Source organism: Hyaena hyaena, unplaced genomic scaffold (assembly GCF_003009895.1).
Source record: "Hyaena hyaena isolate Hyena2069 unplaced genomic scaffold, ASM300989v1 scaffold_136, whole genome shotgun sequence".
Lineage (NCBI taxonomy): Eukaryota > Metazoa > Chordata > Mammalia > Carnivora > Hyaenidae > Hyaena > Hyaena hyaena.
Window position 1 is genome coordinate 2,374,339 of NW_024080768.1, and position 24,169 is coordinate 2,398,507.

At 34.7% G+C, this 24,169-nt stretch overlaps 1 protein-coding gene across 3 annotated transcripts in view; it reads right to left on the reverse strand.

Annotated features, from left to right (window-relative positions):
• The window catches only part of CTNNA2 (catenin alpha 2), a 964,097-nt gene that overhangs the window by 35,974 nt on the left and 903,954 nt on the right, over positions 1-24,169 (reverse strand). For all 3 annotated transcript variants that reach the window (XM_039238114.1, XM_039238113.1, XM_039238115.1), the window contains exons 15-16: positions 10,986-11,091; positions 6,397-6,531 (exon numbers count right to left, since the gene is read on the reverse strand). In XM_039238114.1, the coding sequence (XP_039094045.1) occupies positions 6,397-6,531; positions 10,986-11,091 (241 nt within the window). The remainder of the gene's footprint in view (positions 1-6,396; positions 6,532-10,985; positions 11,092-24,169) is intronic.

Below are 24,169 nucleotides of genomic sequence, written 5' to 3' on the forward strand. Positions count from 1 at the left end.
TAACCAATTCAAAACAGTGTGTGTCTTGACTAGATGTGACATATCCAAGTGTACACAGGAAAACCAGAAAGCATACGCTAAATTTCAGATACTATTTCAAAAATAAAGGTATTCTACCCAACACTGTAGTTTCCCATAATTACTTGGTTCAATTTAAGGGAACAAGTATTATCTGGACTTGCTCTCACATATCCACAACTCATTACAAATGAGGAGACAGCTCCTAAGACACTAGAGATTATTTAAAATATATTAATAAAGAATATCTTAGAATGAAATCAATTATAACAACTCATATCTCAAAATTAGAATATGTCTCATGGGAAAATGTTATAAACCAGCACTTCTTCACTAGGTTTGGCTGTGTCTCAGATACCAAAAGATATGCACAATTAGTGTCCCTCATCCAGGTACCTCCCACATGTCTAATTTCCGAGTTTTCACAAAACATTACGAGTCATTGCTGCCAAATAATGCTCTGATTATTAACTGAGATCTAAAGCATGAACTGCTAATAGATTAAGGTGTGGATTATTTGCCTTCTTTTTGATTACAGGCTTCAAAACTTGAATAGCTTCCAAAACCTAAAGAAATGGAAGTTCACTGACTGAATGACAAGTAATGGCACTGACATTTCTAAGGCAGAGACATTCTTCTTAAAGCCACTAGCCACTTCTCTGATGAGAAATAATGAATGCCCTCAAACCAAAATATAACTGTCTCAGAGTACAAATTCAGGTGATGCACTCAAGTTAATCTATTGAGTAGATCCAAGTTAGGTCAACCCATGCTTCCACTAATAGTAAAAAGGGCTATTTGCGTGGTTCATGTTCTAGCTTTGCCACAAAAGAGTCTCTTTTCTTACTTTAAAATGACAGCATTAGGATATAAAGTCTTTTTCTATGCATTAAACAAATCAGATAACAAACTGGTTTAATTTCATCAGTGAAAAACTAATTTTTTTCAATGCATAGACTTTATCGAACTGATAGGTTTAGGGCCATCATCACCAGTATGTAACTAAAGATCTGCTACTTATAATGGAGCAATATACCATTCTCCTTTGCACAAGACTATTTAAATTCAGGGAGCTACCTATACAGGTATGGTACACTAGACTCAAAACTTCCTTTGATGCCTAGCACCCAAGGAGATCTCTACCTATAAAAAATCCCCATTTCCCATCTCTTCCACATGTTATGCCTTGAGTTTGTTAAATGTCACTTTTATAACATGGAGAGAAAGAATTTGCCCTGAAAAAAAAATCACTTAAGGGTTATTTTTCTCTGGATGTTTGCATAATCTGGGTTGTGCAAAAATCAATGACCATGTAGACTGATATAAATGTAAAAGAGGAAGACTTAATGCAGGAATCAAAGCTTAAATGGTTATAGTTTTACTGTCATAACAGATAGAGAGGGTTAGATTTTTCAGAGAGACTGAATTTTTCAGCAACCCATCTTACTAGTAAAGTATATGCAAAGAACTATGGCCATTCTGCCAACGATAAATACTTATTTAATTTTCTTAGTGTTACAGAATATTTCTACCATATTTCCATCCAGATTCATCATCTGAAGTTTATCTTAATCTCACTATCTCTAGATCTGGCCTCTCCTACAGTTTCATAGTTCAGGAAAGTCTGTTAACCCAAATATTTAATGGCCTACCCTCTGAAAAATCTGGAGAAAATTCTTTGGAACTGTGGTTAATTTCCTGAACATATTCCTCTTTGTTCAAATGAAGCAGAGAAATGTATTCCAAATCCAAATTGACATAACAATTTAGATTTGTTTCCATTACTACTATACTCAATGGAGATAATCAAGAATTGACAATATACAGAATCAGAATATATATTAAAAACTACCTCTTTCCCCCAAAAAAGGTTGCTTGAAGTACAAGGCTACATAACTAGGTACAATGCTCATTTCAATGACTGCTTCATCTCATTACAAAATACTAACACTATTTTTATAGAGGAAATATAGACCTTTTCAAATAAAATAAATTCTCAACAAATCACATTTTAAAAATATATTTTTAAATATATGTAATATAAATGTATAAAATATATTTTAAATATATATAATACACATAGCACTGTAAAAAGAATTCCCACATTTTCTTTTCCCTAAATTTCCTTGGATCAGACATGTCACAGTTGTCAACCACTTGTTCAGTTCCTGATGACTGCTTATTCAAGGATAAGAGAGTACGTATCAAATCATGTGTATTTGTTGTATGTGCACGTTTGTGCACATGCACGTATGTATCTTTGGCTATATGCCATCGTCAGGTAGGACTGATTTGACCATTATCAGTTTCTAATAGTGTATGAATGGTTTTCATTTATTACCATGAATACTCATGTTGCTTTTAATTGAGTCCAGTTCTTTTAATGATGTGAAATATAGGCAATAAGGACTATAATTGACCCCTTATGCTTCAGTTTTTTCTTTACCAATTCAAATCCTACCAGTGTCACAAATTATATTTGCTCACCTTGTCAAGCTTCTCTCCACATACCAATTGAGAGAGATTCAAATTTGGAAAGGAGAGATTTAAATGGCAAAGAGCAAAAGTGCACTTTAGGGCAGGTTACTCCATCTCTCAGGAATAGGGCAGGCTCCATTCAGTGAGGCTGAGGACTTAGGTAACTACTATTCCCCACCTCCAAACTCAGCTCCTGTATTTTGTTAATACGAAAAAAAGACATATAAATGCAATAAAATCTATCAAAATTTGTAGCATTTTCATGTGGAGTCAACTATAAGTTAACATTTGTGTCCATCCATCTCTGACCTAAACATTGAATTCCTGTCCAGGGTAGGGTTACTGCTCTTTTGTTCTGGCTTCATTGTTATAATAGGACTCCTGATGTAGTTGAACTTCAAAATAATAATAATAATAATTGGGTGAAATTTCTCAGATTTATCAGAATGCTTGATGTTCAGCATTCTAAATTCTGAAATTCCACCTTAGTGTTTTCAACCTCATTCAGAAAAATTTACAAGTGCAAATGTTAGGGTAAAGATAATGAAAGGTTATAGAATGATTTTTTTTTTTGTCTTCAGATCCATGTGTACATCTTCATTTTTACATAAAAATAATTATCCATCATTTTTACATTTAAAAGAATCCATTTAATTCTCTGAAACTTAGTGAATAAAAATTAAAAACACAATCAAATATACAAGTAATATCTGCATCATAGCACTGGAATTTACTTGTATGCAAAATATATTTACATACTTAGAAAAATATTTGCTCAACTTTTCTGCCATGATGAACATAATGCTATCACATTCAAGGGATATTGCCTGCACTAAAATAATTAACAATATGTTATGGTTCACTTTTTGTTTTCTTCCTTCTTTCATGACTCTTCCCTCCTATCCTCTCTCTTTTCTTCTTCTTTCAACATTTCTTTTTCCAAAAAGCATATAAACTGACTTAAGAGATTAAATAAACACTAAGTCAATAAAGCAAATTTATAAATGAATGGATGTTTAATTTTCTGGGTTTGTTTCCTTCTACTTCCACTTTAACATTTCTGTCACATTAGTTGTTTTCTTTTTTGTTTTGTGTGTGTGTTGTGTTTGTTTTCTCTTCACCATTGACCCCCTTAGCAACCACACAAATGGTGTAAGCTGAATTGGCTCACAAATGCACCTACTACTTTGAGATTTAGTAAGAATGGCACCTTTTGGCTGGTGAGAAGGATTTAAGCCAATAACTTTTAAAAAAAGATTTGCAGCCAGAAAATTAATGCTGCTTCTTAGACAGCAGATGTGTGATTGAGCACATGTAAACATATATCTGGGATTCCATTATTTCTCCAACTCCCCAAATGTCACAAAGAAAACTTTTATACCCATTGTCTCCCAGCCTGTGACCTGTTGAGTTTTCCTGCCCCATCTCTCAAGCCAAAGGCATATATAACAGAAGAAGCCTTTCCCAGCTTGTACACACAGAATGACATAAAACATACACATGCTGACATGATACATAACTGTGCACATATGCATTTGGTTTATCATACTAGCTCAAGGCTCTAAAAACATATCTCTCATCTTTGAGTTTAAATCATTTTTCTTGGAAAAATAATAAGCTATCCAAATCTCCTATTTTAGGGAATATTTTGACTACTAACAAATCTACTTTTCTGGGACTTTCCTGTATTTCAGAAAAGAAGCCACAGCCTTGAATCCCATGATTTAAGCATTCCTATTGTTTGATTGTATGTTACACTACAGTAGTTTTTCCCTAAAAATGGAGCAACTTTTTCATGCCAGACAACAAAATAAATGGGGCCCAAGGCATTGGGCACATTTTCTTGGCAAAATCATTGCAAGTTTGTGTGTATGGGGTCTTACATTCTTGACTCTTTCATAACTTTGAAGGCAGTCATTTGTGGCTATTTTGCAAAATAAATACATTGATATTTTTTATCCATTGGCCATCAGTGAAGGAGGATGAAGAATAAGATGGAGGCAGAAGTGGCAAAGACAGCAGACTACAGATGCAGGTGTGGCACCAAATAGCAATCAAGCTTTGAAAAAATGAGGAGGCCAAGAGCAGGTCCATAACTGAGCAATATATAGCAAACCTTTATAATGCATTTGACTCAGAATTATTATAAAGTTGTATAACATTCCTCAAAAGAAGCCTTCTCCCATGCAAGGATTTATGAACTTTGCCAGTAAGACTCAAAGAAGGAAACAGGCTTCTTGATGGTGTTCCCAAACTCAAACACCTCTACAAATGCCAACAGTGCAAGTGATAAAAGCCAGTGATGGTTTGGACTACATCTAAATGAGGAAAAGACAATGGAAATGAGGCTCAGGAAGCAGTGATGAACAATGGGTACTGAGAGGATAATGGAGAGCAACTCTGCCAGTAAAATATCACCTAAATGAGGTCGTGGAGTCTGAGATCCACAAAGATGCTTTGTGCATCCATGTAAATAATAAGATTTGGAAAGTGACAAATGAAAGCACACAAGGCAAGCTAAACAAAAAGCACTCAGTTCCACAGGTGCTATATACAGATGGACATGAAAGCCGAATGGTATGGGAAACTATACCATTGAGTTTGAAGATAAGAAAAGAAGCAAGGGATATGCAATGTTTTGATCACTTCTTGGCAGAGAGAAATTGGGTAATTACCAACTCGGCAGAAAGGACACATTGCAAGACAGATTGCTTTTGGTTGTTGAAGAATGTTGAAGCAGGATCATTTTGGAAATGCAAAGAGGTGACTATGCTTTGGGAAGAGGCACAAAATAGCCAATTTATCGGACTCTAGGTGAGACTGCATGGAACAGGCTTTCCAGATGGCATCTCCATGCAAGCCAGATCAGCTCTTTTCCCAGCTGTTTTCTGCCACCCAAGTAATATAGAACCTGAAACTGCTGGTTTGAAGAATGATTTTTCCACAGATTTTTATCAAATGATCAAACTGTTGAATTTCTGAAAATTGACAATTGAGCTTCATGACTAGTCTGATTTTCAGAAGGCATTCACCATGTTGATAATGTTATGTTCATGGTAATGCCACACTTCAAATGGCAGCATCATCGCTGACTGGGAAAAGAACTAAAGGTGGCAGAGCCACACTTTGGAATTTGCATATAGTTTACAACGGATGGCACCTCGTGTTCAAAGAAAGGGACTGAGGGAGGAGAAGCCAAGGTGAAGAACCTCAACACATACATTTGGAAATCTTGCCAAGAAATCACAATTCCTCTATTAATCAAACTTATTTCTTTATATTTGATGAAAATGGACCAGATACTAAGGGAAACACCAGAATGATTAAGCAAAGAATACATAATTGTTAGTGTTTGATAACTATGTTAGTTTTTGGCAACAGCACATCAACCTGTATTAAATTTAAATATTTTCTGGCTTTCAAGGGTTACTGATAACCTAGTATGCATTGGAACCTGATGAATGAATTCCTATGGTTTTCATCGTCTCTAACATGTGAACACAATCCACACATAGAGAGGCTGGCTCCTGAACAGAGAGTGAAAATTACTAGGACTAACAAAGGGAAGTAGACTCACAATGAGTAAATGTACAAAAGCTCCAAATAATTATAATAGTCAAAGCTTGGCAATGAGTTTCCAGACTACGAAATTAGTTTTCTTGTGAAGAATGGAGATTTTACAAGGCTAGTATAAACATGGGGTAATTGGAAAATCAAATTGCTCTTTGTGAGTTATTGTAAGGTCTGGAATAATGGTGATAACATTTATTTAAAAAAAAAAAAAAAAACTCCCTATGAGTCACTGTAGTTTGGTGTTTTTAGCAGTACTGTTGCCAAGAATGCTTGCCTTGGAAGTACAACAGTGGGAACTTTAACTGTGAAGCCCAGCTCCCAGCTTACCCCTGACACAATGAGCTCTCCTCCTAGATTCTGAACTTCTGCCTTCACCTTGCTGCAGATATTAAGCTGATGGCAATACAAGGCAATTCGTTGAAGGTAGGCTAATAAATCCTGCTTACATGCTGAATCAGGACACTACAAAACATTAAAATAAAGTGATCTCAATTAGTAAGTACTCTTCAGTTTCTAACTCTTGCTATAGAAAAGCTGTGAGAAGAAAAGGTTTTAGTGTCATAAATCTTAATCACATCCATTTAACTTATAGCACATTTTAGGAAGGCCGTAATCAGTAGTTTACAATGGTCAGCTCTGCTTTGATACAATTCTCTAAACAGAATATTGAAGATCTTCCAGAAAGTCTTACTGGAACTTCTGGACATCTTTATGAGTAATTTTACCAGTTGTCTTCTAAGCTGTTAAGAAAACTATTCTATAGGCTTTTTCTTAGTGACCTATGCAAAATTAACACTGTGCAGTCATTTTAATGTGGACAACCAAAGCAACAGAGGCTAGAAGGAAATCACTCTGTGTAGAAATGTCTCCGACACAGCATAAGATAGAATTTCAATTCAACTGGTTGTGGGAAAAACCCATTGGTTTCCTTTGGCTTTCTCAGAAAGTATAATTCACTAAAGGAAGTCTATTACACTTTTTGGATTTTTATATTTATCAACATTTTAGCAACATTATAAACTTTTTTAAAATAAGACACTCTGAGAAGGATCATGACCACTATTAGAGAAACAGGTTTAAGGAGAGTTTGGAGCTCCTCAAAGGTTACACCAGAATCAACTAGAATCAGGGGTTTTGAATTCTCTCTGTGACTTAGTGGCTAGATGTCCATCAAATACACAGTGAGCTTAGCTGGAAACTTCCACAGACATTTACATGAGTCTCTCAAGCATGTGAGGCTTCAATACCAATTGTTATTCAGTAACTGAAATATATTTCTATTACCATAAAAAGTCCAGTTCAAGATTCTGTAGGCCATTCCATTGTTCTGGCTCAATTTGGCACTTGTAAAGGATGTATACTCACCAAATTCTTAATCAAACACTGTAAGAAATAAATATCTATAGCCAAAACTGAAGTAATTTATTTAGAAGAAGTGAAATGAGAGGGGTGCCTGGGCAGCTCAGTCAGTTACGTTTCTGGCTCTTGATTTTAGCCTGGGTCATGATCTCATGATTGTGAGACTGACCCCCAAGGTGGGCTCCTCACTAGGCATGGAGACTGCTTAAGATTCTCCCTCTCCCTCTGCCCCTTACTCACTCACAGTTTCTCTATTTGAAAAAAAAAAAAGTTATGAGAAAAAGACTCCAGCTAGGTTTTCTTCAAGCTTAAGAAATGCAATTCTTAAAAAAAAAAAAAAGGCAAACCTTTCATTAATACTGTGAAGCCAGTGGTTGTGACATAACCATATCTTTAATAAAAGACAAAGGGGTCTCTTTTATATAAAACACCATTGTGGTATTTTTTTTTTTTTTTTACCAACTGCATTTATCAAGAAAGAATCCCACAGAGACTGTTTTAGCTTTCTACGAGTCCTTAATATTGTAATATTTATCCTACTCTGGAGACCCATATACTGAAAGGAATTAACTTTAAAATGATATCTCCCTTGAGGGCTGACAAGGCTTTCCACACGAATACCTTGCAGCAAATTAAACTCGAAGTTCTATCTCAATGGAACAGTAATTAAAAATGCAACAGTCCGTAAAAAGTTTATATTGCTTGTGTATCTCAAATCTTCATAAAAATATTTTCAGGCAAAATAAAGGCAACAAATCCACTTCTTGGTAATGTTCATTCTATTCCATTATTTAAAACACACATAAAAGCATGATGGACCAGTAAAAATAATTCTTATATCATGGAAATTGGTGCAGATTTTGAGAAAGAAATGTCCTATTCAGATAAAACATTAGCAAAAATTGCAGCTGCTTCACAGCTGATGACCGTGAACATGCCACCAAGAGAGGGTTATATTTAACCCTTAACTGTTTATTTTAAGTCATCAAAGAATAGCATTTAAATATTTTGTCATTTAATTTCTTTTTAAAAAATTTATTTTTTAAATGTTTATATATTTATTTTGAGAGAAAGAGAAAGAATGAACATGTCAGGGGGAGCAGAGAGAGAGAGGGAGAGAAAGAAAATCTCAAGCAGGCTTCATATTGTCAATGCAGAGCCCTTAGTAGGGCTCAATCCCATGAACTGTGAGATCATGACCTGAACTGAAATCAAGACTCAGACACTTGACCAACTGAGCCACCCAGGTACCCCAAAATACTTTGTCATTTAATTTCAAAATACATCTAGAATCTTGGGATTTGTGTGTGTGCACGTGTGGTGTGTTTTCCATATTATCAAAACTGTCTGGGGCTATGAGTCGAGTTGCATAATTGTTAGAAACAAAGGTCCAAAAATTAAAAAGCAAAAAACAAGAACTCAAGGAACTTAAATACACTTAAAAATAATTTAAATTGATTGAGATTCAGAGTTTAATGGAAAAGCCATCCAAACTCCATTTACTTTCACTTCTGGAAAGATGTCCTTCCTCACAAAAGTCTTTTCAGAACCTCCAACCAATCTCTTCTCACTCCATTCATCCCGAGTGCCCTGAACATCTGTGTGGAAATTCTTTCCTGGCTGGAACATTTTTGTTTGCATACATGCTTGCATATTTTAAAGCACATTAACTGCATTATCTCTCTTCTCTTTTCCATGAACTTTCTGGGATACAGACAGAACTCTACAGAGATCAGCTCAATTTATACTGCAAACTGCAGGAAGCCTGGTAGTTGATATTGTCCTGAAATTAGCAACTTAGTAGTGGTTTGGTGTTCAATCCATAGAAATTTTAGGGGATAGTCAAATGGTGGTAATATTTAATGAATTCTCTTTACTATTAAGTGTTTCTCCAAAATTGAAATTTTTTAAACATTTATTTATTTTGGGAGGGAGAGAGATTGAGTGAGCAAGTGGGTGGAGGAGCAGAGAGAAAGAGAAGAGAGAGAATTCCAACCAGCCTCTGCGCCATCAGCTTAGAGCCTGATGAGAGGCTTGATCTCACGAACCATGAGATCATGACCTGAGCCGAAACCAAGGGTCAGACACTTACCTAAGTGAGCCACTGAGGCACCTCTCTCAAAAATATAAAAGCAAGCAAAAAGACATTCCCATCATATATGTAAAAAAATTAAAATGAGAGAATCTGCTGGCATATTTTAAGTGTAATCTGAATTATTTAATCATGTGTTTTCAGTATTTAGAAGATGAGTGGATTTGGTATTGACCTCTGAGGGATTCTAGAATCTGGGATATTGAAGACAGCAAGTATTTAGGGGAACAGCCAAATATTAAGGAATGAAGGAAGAAAACAATAATAAGCAACTCAAAAATTATAGGAGACTTTAGATAGGGCCATCTAAAGAGGAGGAACAATCCTATGTCTCTCAGTGTCTCCAGAGAGCATCACTGCATTGGAGTCTAGTAAGCGATTTCATGCTCATAATGTTGTATCCATATAAATAACAGTTTATGTCATATTTCCAATTTCAGAATCTTATTTTATATTTTAAGACATTTTCCTTTTAAAATAGTTCAAACTGTAAACCACTGTTATTTAAAAGGGTAAGAATCAGGGGCGCCTGGGTGGCTTAGTCGGTTAAGCGTCCGACTTTCGCTTAGGTAATGATCTCGCGATTCGAGGGTAAAAACCCCGCGTCGGGCACTGTGCAGACTGCCAGCTCAGAGCCTGGAGCCTGTTTCAGTCTGTGACTCCCTCTCTCTCTGACCCTCCCCTGCTCGCGCTGTCTCTCTCTCTCTCTCTCTCTCTCTCCTAGAAATAAATAAAAAACATTAAAAAATAAATAAATAAAAGGGTAAGAATCAGTACCTGTACAAGTCTACTGTTTAAAGTACCCTTATAAGGAATGGAACATTATTGCAACTAGACATACTTAGAACAGGATTTTGGAGTTCCAGTTTAAGCCACAAAACATGAAAAGTGTGGAGATATACCCAAATATTCAGGTGAGATTGAGAATGACTTTTATGTATCTAACTTCAGTATGAAAGCACAAAGGATACTTTCAGAATTTTTTTTTCTCTGCAATGCCTTTAAATCCAGATGAAAATAAAGCAAAAATCTGGAGGTTCCTGATTATGAAGATTAACTCCATTTATGCTAGAGCATTATTGAGAATTATCAAGAGCATCATTACAGTAAGATCAATATGAAATAACAAGAGTTAAAGTTTGTTCTCTTTCTATTTATGCAGTGTATCTGACTTGCTGAATCAGGGTAGCCAGCATAAGCCATTCTTTGGGGGTTATGTCTCTTAAGTAGTGAGTACTCTTCTTTCTGAAGGAGTATTGGTCATAGGCCTTATGAGTCGCTCCTGAACTGAACCCACTTTGCCATGAGGTCAGTCTCAGCAAAGTTAGAGGCCAGTTTGTAAACCGTAAGTGATTACAATTCATTCTTCAGAGGCATTTTATAGAGTACATGAAAACCATTACAGAACCCAAGTGCTAATTAATGATACCGCACAGCATGTGTCTGCTCTTCCCTCTTGTATTACCTGATCAGCCACAGCGCGGGCTAATTTGTCCATTCGAGAACCTGCTTCGGCAATTTTCTTGGCAGCATTAATAACATCAGATGTATTTTTCAGTGGCCCTTTGCCTCTGAAACAACATATATAACATTATTAGCAATTCACTTTTAACAAGAAATTAAAAAAAAAAACAACTACCAAATTGTTTGTCCAGGACTCTGTTTTTGTATTTGATTTTGCTCTGGCAGAGTAGAGGAATTTTGAATATTTTCCGGATTCACTTCAGTTTCTGTGTTAATAGCCCACTTTCCTTCCATTTACCTTTGGGGAATATTTTTCCCTATTTTGATGGGCATGCTCATATTTTATTCTTTATGTTAATTTCTTTGCTTTTAAACAGTGGTTCATTAAAAAAAGATGATCACTATGAAGGCAATGGGAATTTAATAATTAAAAGCTTACCATGTGCCTATGCTATTATATATACCACCTCACTTGTGTTCATTAAAACCCTCACAAGTAAGCATCATTATTCCCATTTTAGAGGAGAGGAAAATGGAATAAGTATTACTAACTCATCTAAGCTTTATAAAGGTCATAGTGTCAATTCTACATTTAAATCACAGTGTAGCCAAAGTGAATACACATGCATTGTCTTCCATACCATATCCAGCACTATATTGTATTAATTATATTTTTAAGTCTATGACACTCTGAAAAGCAATGGTCTTTCATACATAACTGGGCACTGATCACCCAGAATATCAGAAATCCTTTGAGCTGTCACTCCCGTTGGCTTGCATGTTTCCAGTACTGACTTATGATAAAAACACACAGAACACTGTATGACAACGGAAGTCTTTATGCTTCCAAACCATTGTCCCATATTTTCACATAAGGTTTTCAATTTGGTGAACTGTTTAATATTACATGTATTTTAAATATTTAGTATAAAAGAAAAGGAAACTATGCTGCACCATAAATCTTTAAACAAAATGTAACATGTAACTTTTCTTTCTCTTTTCTTGAGAGGTAAATAAAACAATATGTTTATTCTTTTTTTTTTTTTTTAGCATCGTTACTTATTCTGTTCTCCTTATGTGCATCTAAAAATCAATGCAATTTTTAAGGCTACAAAATTACATTCCTATAGTTAGAAATGTGGTGAGATGTGGAGAAAAACTACTCAGAAGTGACTTATTTAGAACACATAGGGACATATACAGTGGCTATGACTGCCATTGTTATATAATAACATTTTATAAAATAGAAGACTAAAAATAAAAAAGACTTCAGAAAATAAATGTAAATGAAGGGTATTCTGTTCATTTCCCCCACAAATTTCCCTTTTGGCATTTTTTCACATTCATACTAAAACAAAAAATGCATTATATTCATGTCAATGCTTAAACACACAGGCTAGTAAATTCAAAACTTAAGATATTTCATTTGCTATGGTAACATGAATTCTTCCACAAAGGACAGTGATTTTTATGCAGTTGCTGCTTAGGTTTTTAAATATGACAGAGATTTTACATGTGAATTTTATGTAACATAAATAAGATTTTGTGACAATCTGGTTCCCATTTTCTAACATTAATTTTTTATTATCTATAAATAAACTGTTCTTTGTTTTTGCTCAATATTTTTTAAGGAAAATTTATATGCAGGCTCTCAGTGTTTAATACTGCTGTCACTATTACACATTTGTTCTGTAAATACCAGAACTTAGAATCTCTTCTTTTTTATAGTTTTACTCTGACACAATATTTGTTGTTACTTTTTGCCTTCAATCTTAACAAAGAGCTGCATGGTGCTTACATTTTTTTCTTACCAACAATCATGTGTGTATTTGTTTCAAGAATTTTAAAGGACTTGGGATAACGCTGCCTCATGAACTTTACATAACTTTCAACAGTTGATTATGACAAAATATGCTAAGTTAGTAAGGAATACTTACAGAGATGTACCTTTGCCTGAGGCTTAGACTCCCATCTTGTAGCTAAAGAATGATTAGAAGCTTGTCTTTTGTGACTACATAGGAAACACAGTTCTAAGACTAACTAGTATATTGCTACTTAAAATGTTTGAGACTAGAGCTCATTTTGTAGACTCAGTTCAAATTCTTAGAGTCCCAAGCTGGTGATAAGAATGTATTTCAGTCAACTAGACAGCGAAATAGAACTTTTGAGATCATCAAATATTTCTTTATTTTCTAGTTGAGGAAACTGAAGCCCAAGGAGGAAGGGTCAGTGACATGCCCAGGATGATACTGGCAGAGACAGTGATACACAAAAAGAGAATTAGGGTTGGGACCTCTGTGTCCTGAATCACAACTTAATACTCCTTTTGCTATGTGTGGTTCATTCTTATAAGAATGCTAAAGTAGTGATCTCAGAGGAAAACAAATCGCCTTCACTGTAGACATGAATTTACAAGACATAATGAAACAATAATTACCTGACTCAAGCATTTACAAAGAAGCAGCAGGAAAAAAAAAAAAAAAAACTAACAAAATTACAAGAAGAGATTAATAATTTAGAAAATAATGAAACATGGGAAATAAGTCTAAAATAGGGTCCATCCCCCCAAAAAAGCAAAACTGAAGTAAAAAATAGAATTAGATTGCTATCAAATAATAAAATAAAGGAGAAAATAAACATTTAAAAGTAAAAAGGTAACTGTGAATGACCTTAGAAAGCATAAAATTAAGAGTATCATAAAACTACTTTCCTCAGTACATGTAAATATATTTGAGAACCTGGAGGACACAACTTTCTAGGAAAATATAATTTACCAATCCTAACAATAAAGGAGATTTTGAAAAAACTTAGAGTCTGATTTCCTGTTTATAGAAATAAACAAGGCTGTTAAAGACAAAGCTAGTCAAAAAATCAGTCAATCCAGATGGTGTCTCAGAGAAATTCACTAAACCTTTAAAAAGAGGATAATCCCAACACTATTTAAACTCTTCCAGAATACAGGAAGAAAGTCTTCAAATACAATTTCATGAAGTAATATTGATATTGTGAGAAGTGGTAATTACAAACTACTTAAGGATGCATATTCAGGTAGTAAAACTATTTTTTAACGGAATAAAAAGAAGAAAAAGCAAAGAAGTAAAGGAAGTGGCAAATGAATGCTACAGTGGGTTTGAACATTAGCTGCTGTTAAATTTGCAGGAATTTGGTGACTCGGTTGACATGCTGGTAGCTTGAAATCTGCTAAGATGAGAGTACTTCATCTGTGAAAATCAGCAAATGCTGCATAATTGAGGGGTCCCTTCCACCCCCAAGAATCAGCACACCACTGCCCAAACTCAAAGTAATAGCTAACAACCAGTTGAAAGAAAAGGGTACCGTGATCTGCTAGAGGTAAATGGGGGCATGTGGAGCTGGGTGATGGTTATGTTCACAATACAGGTTATGTTCACAATAATGTTCAAGCTGTATATTCGTATCCTGAACTTTTCTGTGCGTATATATCATTTAAATATTTATTCATTTAGGTTTCTGTCCCTCTGATGGATATGAAATAATTTCATTTTCATTTTCTTGATGACAGAGGAGGCTGGGTTTCTTTTTATCATTTATTGGTAATATTAATCATATATTCCTTTTTCTGAGTTAATATAAGGTTTTTTTGCATATTTTTCCAACGACTTATTTATTTTTACCCAAATTGCTATCTAAACTATTTAGGTACTTTGGGTTATAATCTTCTGTTACTTATTTATGTTTCAAATTACTTCTAGGCTTAGGCTGTATGTTTACTGTCATTATAGCTTTTTATTATAAATTTTAATTTTATTGGGTAAAATGTGTAAATCATTTCTACTAGAGTTTGTGCTTTCATTTATTCTTTAAGAAGTTCTTCCTTGCTGGAGGGGTTAACACTATGGTGGTAATCATTTTGCAGTATATATGTGTATCAAATCAACAGATAGTACACCTTAAATGTATGTACACAATGTTATATGTCAATTATATCTAAATAAAGTTGGAAAGTAAAAGTTTATCCTTACCTCAAGATCATAAATATTGTCTCCCATTTTAGACTAAAATTTTAAACTTTTCTTTTCATATTCAGATGTTAAATCCACATGCAGTTTCTTTTTGTATTTAAGGTGAGGTAGAAATCACACTCTTACTTCACTTTTTCATACCAGGAACCAAATGTCCCTGGACCATTGATTGAAAAGTGAATTTTTTCCTCTATAGTCTTAAATTTAAATTATATACCCTTTTTATTTTAAAATTCTGCAGGAATAAATGCATTACCTTAAAATGTAAATATAAGCCCACAAATATGTGGTCAGTTAACTTGTGACAAAGCAGCCAATAATATCCAATGGGGAAACAGACAGTCTCTTCAATAAATGCTGTTGGAAAACTGGACAGTCACATGCAAAAGAATGAAACTGGTCCATTATCTTATGCCGTACATAAAAATCAACTCAAAATGGATCAACGACTTGAAACTAAGACCTAAAACCATGGAAACCCTGAGAGAAAACATGGTAATAAGCAACTTAACACTGGTCTCGAAGATTTATTGGATTTGACACCAAAAGCAAAGGCAGCAAAAACAAAAATAAACAGGTAGGATGATCTCAAGCTGAAAAGCTCTACACAGTAAAAGAAACTGTCAACAAAATGAAAAGGCAACATACGAAATGCAAATCATATATCTAATAAAGGGTTATATTCAAAATATATTTTAAAAACTCATACAACTTAGTAGCGAAAAGACAAATAATCCAATTTATAAAATGAGCAAAGTATCTGAATAGGCATTTTCCAGAGAAGGTAAACAATGGGCAATGGGAGCCTAAAAAGTGTTAAGCACCACTAATCATCAGGGAAATGCAAATCAAAACCACAATGAGAAATCAGCTTATACTTGTTAGAATGGCTATTGTCAAAAAGACAGGAAACAAGTTTTGGTGAGATTGAAAAGGGAACTCTTGTGCACCGTTGGTCAGAATGTAAAATTTGCGTAGCCATTATATATAATAGTATGGAGGCTCCATGAAAAATTAAAAGTAGAATTCATATAATCCAGCTAATTCTTCTTTTGGTTATTTATGCAAAGAAAATGAAAACACTGACTCAAAGAGATACGTGCATCTTCATGTTTGCTGCATCATTATTTGCAATAGCCAAGATGTGAAAACCTAACGGTTTTGAGAGAAGAATGGATAAAGTGATTATATTTATATATTTTTTAAAATTTAATTTTATTATAGTTTATTTTATTATTATTATTTTTACAAATAGTTTATTGTCAGACTGGTTTCCATATAATACCCAGTGCTCATCCCCACAAGTGCCCCCCTCCATGCCCATCCCCCCTCCCCCCCACATCCATCAGTCCTCAGTTTTTGTCAGCATTCAAGAGTCTCTCATGGTTTGCCTCTCTTCCTTTCCCCCACCATTTCCCCCCTTCTTCTCCCCCATGGTCCTCCATTAAGTTCCTCCTAATCCTCCTATACGTGCAAACATATGATATTTGTCCTTATTTATAAAGGAATGTGATTCATCCCTACAGGGATGAAATCTTGCCATCTGTGACAACATGGTTGAACTTTGAGAGTACTAAGCTAAGTAAAATAAGTCAGACAGAGAAAGACATATACCACATAAGCTCACTTATATGAGTAATCTAAAACAAAACAAAACCCAAACAAACAAAACCAATCAACCAACCAAGCAGAAATATTCAAACTAATGGATACAGAGAACAAATTGGTGGTCACCAGAGGGCAAGGGTGAAAGAGGTATTGGAGGGTAAGAGGCAGGCAGGCAGGCATTGAAGTGGGAGAAGGAGGGGTATCTGGGTGGCTCAACTGGTTAAGAGTTTGACTTCAGCTAAGGTGATGATCTTGCAGTTTGTGAGTTCAAGCCCCTCTTCAGGCTCTGTGCTATACTGACAGCTCAGAGCTCAGAGCCTGGGGCCTGTTTCTGATTCTGTGTCTCTGTCTCTCTGTCTCTCTCTGTCTCTACCCCACCCCTACTCTCACTCTGTCTGTCTCTCTGTCTCTCTCTCTCAAAAATAAGACTTTTAAAATTTTTAAAAAAGAGACAAGTAAATTAAAAAAGACAAACTCCCAGCTGTAAAATACATAAGTCATGGGTATATAATAATAATAATAATAATAATAATAATAATATATAACTGTATATTTGAAAGTTACTAAGAAAATAAATCTTGAAAGTTTTCATCAATGGAAAAAATTTATAACTATGTATGATGATGGATGTTAACTAGATGTATCATTTCACAATATACATGAATATCAAATTTTAAAATGTAAACATAAAGATAGAAAGCATTATAATTACCCAGAAAAGTAAAATTAAAAAACTCATAAATACTAAATAAAAGAGTCTAGATATTCAGAAGTACTTTAGGTACTAAAGTGAAGCTAAGGCTGTGTTCATCCTTATTGCTTCATGAAAATGAACTAAGAACTGAATTAAGAATTAATTTGAAACCCAAAAGCAAACCACCATAAGTACAGCTAAAAGATTATCAACATGGGTGTCACAAGACCATTTAATAGGAAAAGAACAGTGTTTTCAACAAATATTGCTTAGAGAACTTGATATGCACACGCAAAACAAAACAAAACAAAACCCTGATGTGGGACCTTTAGCTTATACCATATAAAAAATTAACTTGAAATTGATCAAAGACCTTAATGTAAGTGCTAAACTATAAAACAATATAGGAAAACATGGAAACTTCCTGACATTGGATTTGGCAACTATTTGTTACATTATGATACCAAGAACACATGTAATTAAAAAAAAACAGGTAAATTTGACTACATCAAAATTTTAAAAACATTTGTTCATTAAAAAAAACACAACAGAGTAAAAAGGAAACCTGTAACCTGTAGAAGCAGAGAAAATGTTTATAAATTCTATATCTAACAAGGAGTTAATATCTGTAACATATAAAAAGTCTTACAATTCAACACCAAAATAAATCAATCTGATTTAAAAAATATGGGCAAAGGCCTTGAATATACATTCCTCTAAAAAATACATAAATACAATGGGTAATCAGTACATGAAAAGATATTCAACATCATTAATTATTAGGGAATGCAAATCAAAACAAGTGAGATACCATCTCACACTCATTAAGATGGCTATTATAAAAACAAAGAACAAAACAAAGGCAGAAAATAGAAAGTACTGGCAAGTATGTCAAGAAGTTAGAACCCTTGTGCACTGTTGATGAGAATATAAATGATGCAGCTGCTATACAGGACAGTCATTCTTGAAATATTAAACATTAAATATTGTATTATCCAGCAATACTAAGGATAGTATATACCTCAAGGAACTGAAAACCGGGTCTCAAGAAGAAAACTGGACACCCACATTTATAGCTTTATTTACAGTAGCCAGAAGCAATCTATGTTACACAGAAATGAATGGATAAACAAAATATGCTACATACATAAAATATTATTTAGTCTTAAAAAGGAATGAAAGTCTTACACAAGCTACACAATATGGAGAAACCTTGAGAACATTATGCTAAGTATTATCAAAAGACAAATGCTGTGTGTTTCCACCTATCTGAGACACTTAGAGTAGTCAAATTTATAGAGACAAGAAAGAGAATGGTGGTTGCTTGAGGCAGAGGAGAGACAAGAATGAGGAGCTGGTGTTCAATGTTACAGAGTTTCTGTTGGGGAAAATTAAAAAAAAATCTAGAGATTGATGGTGGTGATGGTTATACAACAATATAAATGTATTTAATACCACAGAATAAAATGGTGAATTTTATTTCATGCATTCTTTACCACAATAAAAACCAACCAAATAGCCACATGTGGCTAGTGGCTGCTGTATTTGACAGCACAGGTCTAAGTGAACCATAGTCATCTGAATAATGTGAAGTGGATACAGAAAAAAGAAACAGATGGCAACCAGAAAAAATTTTTTAAAAATCAGTCCTAGAAAAGAGAAGATACGAAATTTGAGTCTTCCTATCAGTCAAAAGAAATGTTGACAAAGGAACCGGCCCCATTGTCTGTATAGCATCTAGTCTCAAAATGATGACTTACACTTTTGTATTTCCCTACTTTAAAGAGATTTGCTATTTTAGGCATGTTAAAAGGTGCTTTGAGGAATCTTGTGATCTTAAAGATAGATACCATAATATTGTACCATCTGGGACATGTTTTTAGTTTTTGTGTTTTTTTGGGAGGGGAATGGAAAGAACATCAAGTCATAGAATTGGCTCTGCCATATAGATTCATGTAACCTTTTCTATTATTATAACGTCATTCTTATATAAGGGTCAATATTTGTAAGCTCTCCCAGGAAGTGACCACTCAAAAGAGAAAGAGAGAAAGAGAGAGAGACATGGAAAACTATTACTACATCACTGGTATCTACATGTACCAATGAATTCACATTTACTTCATGAAAAGGTAATAGGTGTTAATGTGATAAATCTATGTGGAACCACATTTTGAGTTAATGTACTCAGTACCAGAATTCTGAAATTCTGAGTTATTCCAAATTAAAAGGTTTATTTGCCATAGTTTTCTCAATACCTCTAACTTGTCAATATACTGTGATTCTCCACTAATGATATAAAGTACATAGGACTGTATTGCAAATATACTCCATGATAGAAGCTTCTTTCAAGAACCAGAGCTCAAAAAAATGCTTGGAAAATATCATCTTCACCTATCAGCTGATGCAGTACAAGAGGAAACAGCATAGTAGATAGGTGGAATGAATCTGGGGAATAATGAGGAATCAGGGAGACTATAGGAGCATGACTTGAACTCTTCAAGGAAATAATTTGTCTTATGATTTTGATGTTAAAATAAAAATATATACAAAACTGAGACGTCTGAGGTCAGTAAAGACAGGCCTTGAGTTCTGGTCTAAGATCATGTTGCAAGAAAGACCTTGAACTCACCTCCTCCATGGTGTCTTGGTGCCCTGGCTGGCCTATCACCTCAGAGAGTTTTGGACCCTTAGCTCACACCAGTCCAAGATGTCTCACCAAAGTAGCCCTAGTGTGATGCATACTACGACACCTTTGGTCAGTGTGCACTCTTTGCCCAAGTGATACAGGTACAAAGCAGCCTAGAACACTCCAGGCTTGCACCCCTTTGGCTTGGTCAGGATACCCCAGGCACAGAACACTCTGACATCTCCTGGCTCAAGTCCACTTTAGGTATGGCTGCCTCATCAAGTAACTCATTCTAGGAACCCTGCTCATGCCCACCTCAGCTCCAGATGCTGCATCAGGGGACTCCCTGCACTAAGCACCCCAAAGTACCCCAGCTGTACTGCTTCAGCTTCAGTTGTCCTACCTGGGTGTTCTCTGCATGGAAAGCCCCAAGAACTCCCATCTTGAACCCACTTCAGCTTCAGCTCTTCTGCCAGGATGCCTTATGCATAGCCCGCACCTACTTCAACTCTGGCCATTGGACCAGAGGAGCCCCAGCATGGAGTTCTCCAAGACCCTTACCCTTCACCGACCACAGCTGTAGCCTGCCAGCCAAAGTCACCTAACATAAACAGTTGAAACAGGATAAACATACATAAGACCATCCCTTCACATTTAGAAGAAGTAGCTATTCTACAAAATTCATAGAAATAAACACAGAAAGTCAAGCTTAATGAGGAAACAGAGGAATCTCCAAATAAAAGAACAATACAAAACCTCAGAAAAAGTCTAAATGAAATAGAAATAACCAATATACCTTATAAAGAGTTCAAAGTACTGGCCACTTCACATGAGAGAGAAGAGTGAAAAAACTTAGTGAGAACTTCAACAAAGAGAAAATTTTAAAAAGAACCAGAGTGAAGAATACAAAAACCAAAATGAAAAATACACTAGAGGGAATCAACAGTGGATAAGAGGATACAGAAGAATAGGTTAGGGATCTAAAAGATGATAGTATTGGAAAGCAACCAAGCTAAATAGCAAAAGAATAAATAAAATTAAAATTAGAATAAAAAAAAAGAAATTATGCTAAGGGATCACTTTAACAATACAAAGTGAACACACATTTGCATTACAGAGGACCCAGAGGGAGAAGAGAGAGACAGAAAGGGACAGATAACTTATGTGAAGACATAATTGAAAACTTTTCTAACCTGGAGAAAGAAGCAGACAATCAGGTACAGGAAGCAGAGAGAGGTCCAAACAAGTTGAACCCAAGGAGACCCATACCATTACATATAATAATTAAAATACTAAAGACTAAAGAAAAAGAGAAAAATTTAAAGCAGCAAAGGAGAAGCAAATAGTAACACACAAAATAAACCCTCTAAGCCTATCAGCTGCTTTTTCAGCAGAAACTTTGTAGACCAGAGGGCAGTGTCATGATATATTCAAAATGCTGAAAGGAAAAAAAAAAACCTACAACAAAGAAGACCAGAGAAAGTTATCATTCAGAATTAAATGAGAGATAAAAATTTCCCACATAAAAATTAAAAGAATCCGTCACCACTAAAACAACCTTACAAGATGTGTTAAAGAAGTTTCTTTAAATGGAAAAGAAAAAGCCATAATTGGAAGAAAATTATAAGAAACATTTCAATAGCAAAAGCAAACATACACTAGGAAAGTAGGTCAATCACTTATAAAGCTAATATGAAGGTTAAAAGACAAAAAGTAGTACAAACAATTGTATGTTAAAAATTAGTTATAAGGAACTGAAGCACAAGAAAAATATCTGAAAACACCCCAAATACATGGAGGTTAAATAACATGCTACTAAACAGCCAGGGAAGAAAAAATAAAAAAGGTACATGGAAACAAATGAAATGAAAACACAACAGTACAAAACTTTTGGAATGCTGCAAAGCAGTGCTAAAAGGAACATTATAGCAATACAGGCTGACCTCAAGAAACAGTATCTCAAATAAACAACCTAACCTTATACCTAAAGGAGCTAGTGAATAAACAAAACCTAAAACCAGCAGAAGGAAGGAAATAAATGATATGCAAACAATAAACAAACAAATAAATAAAATATCAATGAAAGGAGGCAATTCCTTGAAACCAAAACAAAACAAAAACAGTCAATAAAACTGATAAACCTCTAGCAAGACTTATCAAGAAAAAGAGAAAGAGTCATGGGGTGCCTGGGTGGCTTAGTCGGTTAAGCGTCCGACTTTCGCTTAGGTCATGATCTCGCGGTTCGTGGGTTCGAGCCCCGCGTCGGGCTCTGTGCTGACTGCCAGCTCAGAGCCTGGAGCCTGTTTCAGTCTGTGACTCCCTCTCTCTCTGACCCTCCCCTGCTCATGCTGTCTCTCTCTCTCTCCTAGAAATAAATAAAAAATATTAAAAAAAAAAAAAAAGAAAAAGAGAAAGGGTCAAAAAAATAAAATCACAAATGGGAGAGGACAAATAGCAACCAATATCACAAAAATATATAAAATTATAAAAGAATACTATGAAATATATGTCAGCAAATTGGATGATCTAGAAGAAATTTATAAATTCCTAGAAACACATAAACTACAAAACTGAAACAGGAAGAATTAGAAAATTCAAGCAAACTGATAACCAGTAAAGAAATTGAATAAGTAATCCAAAAACTCTCCCAAAAACAAAAGTCTAGGACCAGATGACTTCACATTCAATTCCACCAAACATTTATAGAGGAGTTAATATCTACCCATTCTTCTCAAACTATTCTAAAAAATAGAAAAGGAAGGAAAACTTCCGAATTTATTCTGTGACTCTAGTAATACCCTGATACAAAAACCAGATAAAGACACCACTAAGAAAGAGAACTACAGGCCAAGATACAAAAATCCTCAACATAGCACCAGCAAACTGAGTAGAACAACACATTAAAAAAATCATTCACCACAGTCAAGTGGGATTTATTCCTACATTGCAAGAGTGGTTCAATATTCACAAGTCAATCAATGTGATTTATCACATCAATAAGAGAAAGGATAAGAACCATACAATTATTTCAATAGATGCAGAGAAAGCATTTGACAAAGTAAAACATCTATTCATGGTAAAAACCCTCAACAAGTAGATTTAGAGGGAACATACCTCGACATAGTAAAGGCAGTTATGAAAAAACCACAGCTAACATTATCCTCAATGGGGAAAAACTGAGAGCTTTTTCCCTAAAGTCAGCATGAAGGCAAGGATGTCTGCTGTCACCACTTTTATTCGACATACTACTGGAAGTCCTAGCCTCAGTAATTAAGCAACAGAAAGACCAAATTGGCAAGGGAGATATAAAACATTCACTATTTGCAAATGATGTGATACTCTATATAGAAAACCCAAAAGACTCCAACAGTAAATTGCTAGAACTGATAAATTCAGTAAAGTCACAGGATACAACACCAATGTACAGAATTTGGTTGCATTTCTGAACACCAATAATGAAGCAGTAGAAAGCGAAATTAAGAAAACAATCCCATTTACAACTGCACCAAAAATAACAAGATACCTAGGAGTAAACCTGAGCAAAGAGGTGAAAGACATCTACAAAAACAATAAAAGAAATTGAACACAACAAAGCAAAAGACATCTATGCTCATGAAATGGAAGAACACATTTTGCTGAAGTTTCTATACTACCCAAAGCAATCTACATATTTAATGCAATCCTGATCAAAATACCAAATGCAGTTTTTTCAGAGAGCTAGAACAAACAATCCTAAAATATGTATGGAACCACAAAAGTCCTGGAATAGCCAAAGCATCCTTGAAAAAGGAAAGCTGAGCTAGAGCCATCACAATTCTAGACTTCAAGTCCAGAAGTCCATATTACCAAACTGTAGTAATCAAAACAGTATGATACTGGCATATAAATAGACAAATAAATCATATAACAAAATAAAAATCCCAAAATGAACTGACAACTATATGGTCAATTAATCTTCAACAAAGCAGGAAAGAATGTCCTATGGGGGAAAAACACTCTTCAACAAATGGTGTTGGGAAAATTGGACCACTTTCTGACACCATACACAAAAATCAATTAAAAATGGATTAAAAACTTAAATGTACATGGCAATGAGAAAGAATGAAATCTGGCCATTTGTAGCAAAATGGATGGAACTGGAGGGTATTATGTTAAGTGAAATAAGTTAGGCAGAGAAAGACAGATACTATATGTTTTCACTTATATGTGGATCAGGAGAAACTTAACAAGACCATGGGGGAGGGGAAGGGGAAAAA